The following is a 5991-nucleotide window of genomic DNA, read 5'->3' as shown; positions in this document are numbered from 1 at the left end:
TAGGGTGGCGAAAGAGGAGCACCATAATGCATTGTTGTTGCTCGGCCTATAGTAAGTATTCGTAAAATTTCGCATTTTCGGTTCCGGTTGGTGATCAATTAGTTAGCGAGCGAAGCGAGCGTGCAAGCGCGCTAATGGGATCCCGGGCCCTAAGGCAAGGGCGGTGAAGGCAGTTCAGCAAGGATTGATCCGAGTTGTTTAATAATACGAAATTTTGTAGATGGATGACCGGCACTTTCCCGCAAGCAGGCAAGTGGGAACTGGGAATCCGGAGCTACGCTAGCCCTCTTTCGTTAGGCAAGCCTGGTGGCACAGGGCCGGTCCTTGAAGTCGGCTGGTATGAGAAATTCTTACTGGCAAAAGCAGAGAAGGATATTCAGGCACGTCGTGATCGTGATTAGCTAGAGGACTAAGCCATTCCACTTCCAGAACGACGTGCGTTCCGTCGCACAGATCGATTTCCGGCAGCCCACCAAGATATCCAGTACCCCTATGTATCCAACACCTGCTACATGGGAACCGCATTGGTAGTAGAGCCTAGGGGTTTCCGGCATACAGGTCAGGGCAAGTTCGGGCTGGGGCTAGGCATGTGAAGGTCTCCAAGGGCATGTGAAGTCTTCCGAATCGCATGATCTTATCCCGTTAGGGAGAGCGAACCGGCGCTACACCTCACCTAATGTCTGCTACCCTACAGGATATTAGCCAATTCGGAAGGGAGGGAAGGAAGGACGGCAGATTACTTTGGCCGGGCAGAAGTGGGCACTTTCCTTTAGGGAGCCACGTGCAAATCCACTGAGAATGGAAATTTCGTATATAGAATCCGCAATTGGACCATGGAGTGCAAATCCACTGAGAATTGTCCAAGGAATGGAAATTCAATCTTGCTTTCTTTGGCGTACCCACCGCGGAAAGGCATCGATTCCGGGAAGGAATTTCGGAATTGCGTATTCTAGTGGATGCGGCAAAGGCTCGCCGCACCCACCAAGAAGTTGGGCTCGCACTATCGTATCTGTTGGGGGAGCGTTGGCTCGCACTCCCCGGCAAGTTGAACGGTTGAATCATGTTGGCACACCATCGACTTTCCCTCGGCACCATTCCACGGGTTCGATTCCGGGATAGCCTTAAACTGCCATGAATATCCCCAGCTTTAATAACCAACACCACAAGACATGCCTGGAAACGGAAGAATGATTACAGAGCAAATGGCGACGAGTATCAAGGGAAAATTGAGGATTCTACAGGACGACTTCGCCGAACACATGGGCACGCTAAGAAACTTCCCCGGCCGCCCGGGGCCAGGCGATCTCAGTGAGCTCTCGGAAACCCTTTTTGTTATCCGTGACGCCACCCTGCCGGATATGCAATCGGTAGCGAGGCCTTTGGTGCAATTCGGACCGCCGTTCGATGAGTTGATGGAAGCTATAGACTGGGCTCTCGCCCCCCTGTGGCAAACCCCGCTTCCAAATTCACGCCGAGGCCTTCAGCCTATCCTGCCCCTATTGACACGAGTTGGGATCAAGTGGGAACTCACCGTAACCGAGATCACCGAAAAGGTAAACCTGGGGTTGGACGTGCGAATATGGGATTATTTCGAGCCAAATGTGTTTCTTTTTTATGTATGTAATCTTTCTTATGTATGGAATCTTGGAGCTCAAATCTTGGCAATCATCGCACCACTTCTACTAGGAGTAGCCTTTCTAGTGTTAGCCGAACGTAAAGTCATGGCTTCCATGCAACGTCGGAGGGGTCCTAATGTAGTGGGATTATTTGGGTTGTTACAACCTTTAGCGGATGGTTTGAAATTAATTATAAAGGAACCCATTTCACCTTCAAGTGCTAATTTCTTTCTTTCGAGAACCCTTTTTTGGTAGCTATTTGTTCCAATTGCTCCTCGTGATGCTGCGGAACCTCGGTAATTAGGATCTTAGGACGCAGCCATACCTATGATGCAAGGAATAATTGACTCACATCATGACATTCCGGTCTTCTTAATCATTATTCTGATCTTTGTACCACGGATGTTGGTTCGCACCTCATGGCATTTCCATTACTGAAGAAATCCCATTCCTGAAAGAGTGGTTCATGGAACTACTATAGAGATTATTCGGACCATTTTTCCTAGTCTCATTCCGATGTTTATTGCTATACCACTTTTTGCTTCATCACATTCAATGGACGGGGCAGTAGATCCAGCCATTACTATCAAAGCTATTGGACATCAACGGTATCGGAGTGCGCCCCTTGACGAAGGTGATGGAAGTGCAACGAAATGCACCGGACTGCTTCTACAGTCCACAAAGCATCTGGCTTACCGGATGAGAGACGAGAATCAAGGGAAATTCTCGTCTGACGTCGAGAGACTCAAGGGACTAGAGCATGCCAGAAACGGGAGGTTGAGGTGTTACCCATGCATTGAAAAGGCTCCCCCAGCTAATGAGAAGCCTATGGTTCCATTCCCGAAGTCGTTGGAGGTATACATCCCTGCTTCCAGTATAGGCAATACGCAGGAAATGGATGCTCAGCTTGCGATGTCCAATGACAGCGCTGAAGTAGTGAATCCATCGACACCACAGCTAGTGGCATACAACTTCGGACCCAACAGGCCTGACCCCGTCATCTCTGGAATGGGGGATCCCCGACACGTTGGCAACAACCACAGTAGTTACGAAACTACCGGAGGAAGAACGATGCCGAAGGTTGACTGTTCCTGCTCTGCCTTCCCCGGGGACGGAGGTCCTACGGTAGGTAACAGCAAGCACGAGCACTTTACCGAAGGGGACCAGCGCTTATATTCCACCAGGGTCTCAACTGCTCGCAGTAAGGAACGTTGCGAAATTCCGGTGGAAACTCAGGGGTCACAGAGAATTGACCATAAGTGGAAATGGTTGTATTATTCCAGGTAAGACATATCAGCCTTTTCGTTTGGGGGGTTACCTTGTCGGTCGGTCGGCTTAATTGAACGGGAAACAGATTCCTAGCTTGCCGGGAATGTCACCGTTCGATCCACCGGAGTGTGACGGTCTATCCTTGAAAGACTTGAGAAAGACCTAACGAAATAGTAGTATACTCCTCAAGTGTTAATAGGCGCGGAGAGCTGTTTGCGGGGAAACTTGCAAGTACAGTTCGGAGGGAGGCGAATGGACCTAGAAAGGGGCTGGCCGTCGACCCAACCTTATGAGTATTCAGACTATAACAGTTCCGATGAATAGTCATTAACTTCTGACAGTTATACGATTCCAGAGGATGATTCGGAATTGGGTTAATTATGTTTATTAGAAGTGGACAATTGAGTGGTTGTACCAGCTAAGACTCATTCATGTACGATTATAACTCTGGCTGATGTACCTTACAGTCGGGCTGTACCTTCCCCAGGTGTTAAACGTGATGCTGTACCTGGTTGTTCAAATTAGATTTCCATTTTTATATAACGAGAGGGAGTTTACTACGGTTAGCGCAGTGAGATCCGTGGAACTAATTATGCGTTTACGCCTATTGCCGTGGAAGCTGTTTCCAAGGATGATTATCTGGAATGGATATCTGGTCAATGAGCAATGATGCAATCACCAATAATGCTAGCCGCACGCCTGCAGCACTTCGAGGTGGGGGCTTAATGAACCCCCCCCTCCCTATGCCCTTGCTAATGGAAAAGGGATACTCGCACGGAAGAGATAGTTGCTTCTCATGAAATAAAGTATCATTTCTTCCCCTTGCTAGGGACGGGATTTCAACCATCAATTGGGTTTCCGCGGGGAACATCGCAGAAAGATCGAGTTTTTGGGGGTTCCCGGGAATCCGAAGCTTAAGTTCAGTTTTTGTGCTCTGTTAGTTGGAGGAGGGGACACAAGCCCTCCCCTGAAAAGCAGGAACCGCCACGACAAGGCCAGAGCACTTGGTCCTGTACCCGGTCGCCTAGTGGAGGGACCTCCACGTAGGGAGCAAGGGGAGGTCGAATGACTGAAGCCACTCGCCGGGCTTTTGCTCCCAGCTGAGAACCCCAGTTGTTCAATCAGCCGGCATACGCAATCAAACCTCCAATCGGGTTTGCCTCGAATCATGAAGTCGGCTCCCACTCGTCCGCTTTCCTCGGCATGTCTTCCATCACGAGTGGTGTGGTTCCGTGTCGCATTTTTCTAGCATAACATATTTCGGTGGAAGATTGTTTTTCCATTCCGGCTTTTCGTTATTCCTGATTCATTCCCTGGCCCGGCAAAGGAGGAAAAGAGAGTGGGAAGGCTTTTCGTGATTCCCTGGCCCGGCAAAGGGGGAAAAGGGAGTGGGGAGGCTTATCCGGATTTATTCCCGGCAAAGGCTTTTGCTTATTTCGGATGTATTCCGGATGGAATCCGGATTCGGGGAGTGGGAAGGCTCTTTTGACCAAGTTTGAGAATTCTTTGTTTTGCCAAAAACGGCCCACCACTCTGCCCGCACTCCAATCCACTCCATCGGGAAGCCCCGGCCACTGCGAACGGGGGCCAGCTGGCTGTCCGAGCCCGATGAAGTTCCTCGGGGCTGAAGGTCAAGAGCAGCGAATGGGTATCCCCGGCCGGCCTCGGATTCCGTCGGTCTTCCACCACCCCTGCTGTGACTGTCATAGGTGCAAAAGTTCCCGTTTTGTTTCCTGTCATAGTGGGATTGCCTCCTTTGGGCTAAAGGTGTTCACTCCTCTGGTTCCTGGTGAACTTCGTTCATAGCTGCGGTTCACATCGTGAACTCCTAATGTAGTTAACTCGGTTCGGTGAACTCCTGGATCGAATCAACTTGGTGTGCTAGCATTCCCTTCCCAGGCATAACCCTCTACAAGTGTAGCTTGGGCAGGTAAGGCGGCCATTCAAAGCTAGCAGCACAGGTTCACTTCGTGAATGATGGTTGGCTAGCAGTGCCTGGCATAACCTCTTATAAGTGTGGCTTGGGCTGGTTCTATAGAGAAAGCTGCATCTTCAGCTATCGGCACTCGTTCACTTGTTGAATTTATTGTCTGGCATAGGCACAAATCGCTGTGAAATTACCTTTCGTGTTGGTGGGTCTGGGCCCCACCTTGGTAGAGGTAGGCTACGGGTCTGTACCCTTCGGCTGTGCCTTTTGGGCCGTGGCTTATTACTCGAGGAAGAGAGAACTATAGAGAAGTGCCTCGACTTGTGGCTTTTAGCGGTTGAAAATGCCAGGCATTGAATACCTATCTATATGTATGCCTCGAGAGAGAAAGATGCACTGATAAATAGAAAATAAATGCAGTGAATATGCGCCGCTGGCATGCATGTGTGAAAGGATGAGATGCGGTTTATGGTTCCCGGGCCACAAAGAGACCATCATTGTTGGCCCTCATGCTTCGGTCGAGTGGTCCTTCGGACCCCGGGAACCTGGCGGAGGAAGCGTAAAGCCTTTCACCGGCCAGAAAACCATTCTCCCTTCCATCAATCCCGGGTGGGCAGATGATTCTGGCCCTTATTAGTGCCTCTCTAACAAGTATCTTAGCCGTAAGATTGGGTCTCGCATTGTATCGGTGACTGGTTCGTCACCGCATAGATAGGCAGCCTGGCTGATCTCGGCTAGGCTGAGAGATTCCGATCCCGGCTGAATGAAAGTGATTCATTTCAGGAATCTGATTCTTGGAGGAGAATCGGGGGGGGGTTCATTAAGCCCCTCCCCCGAGGCAAAAACCTACTCCAGTCTAGCCTATTTGTTTTCGAGTAATATTGAACATTTCTGTTAGGTAAGGGAAGAGCCGGAACCAGCCAACCAAGAAGGGGGGGTGACCCGCAAGGGCCACCCGAAAGGATCTAAAGCCTCTTCTGCGATGCTATAAAGTGTGAACCAACCCCCGCAGTATAAAGAGCAAAATAGTAAAACATGATTGAGGAAGACCTCTCGGGACTTGCAAAGCTGACCAGCTACCAACACGACTTGTTTATGCCTATCGAAGAACCTTTTGATGCTAATTCGCGGGAAACTATACGAGACATACAAGATAACTAATATACGAAACGAAAGCGA

At 49.8% G+C, this 5991-nt stretch overlaps 1 protein-coding gene across 1 annotated transcript; it reads left to right on the top strand.

Moving 5' to 3' along the window:
- Positions 1-463: 463 nt before the first annotated feature.
- Positions 464-3598, top strand: LOC147879328 (uncharacterized). Its single transcript, XM_087372228.1, has one exon. The coding sequence runs from the start codon at positions 2133-2135 to the stop codon at positions 2901-2903; it is 771 nt and encodes a 256-aa protein (XP_087228354.1). The 5' UTR covers positions 464-2132; the 3' UTR covers positions 2904-3598.
- Positions 3599-5991: the final 2393 nt, after the last annotated feature.

The sequence above is a fragment of the Dipteris shenzhenensis genome, unplaced genomic scaffold (assembly GCF_047967505.1).
Source record: "Dipteris shenzhenensis isolate YYH24624 ecotype China unplaced genomic scaffold, Dip_SZ_1.0 scaf0045, whole genome shotgun sequence".
In the NCBI taxonomy this organism is placed as follows: Eukaryota; Viridiplantae; Streptophyta; class Polypodiopsida; order Gleicheniales; family Dipteridaceae; genus Dipteris; species Dipteris shenzhenensis.
The sequence above is the reverse complement of the archived record's forward strand: the minus strand, read 5'-3'. Positions and strand labels throughout refer to the sequence as shown.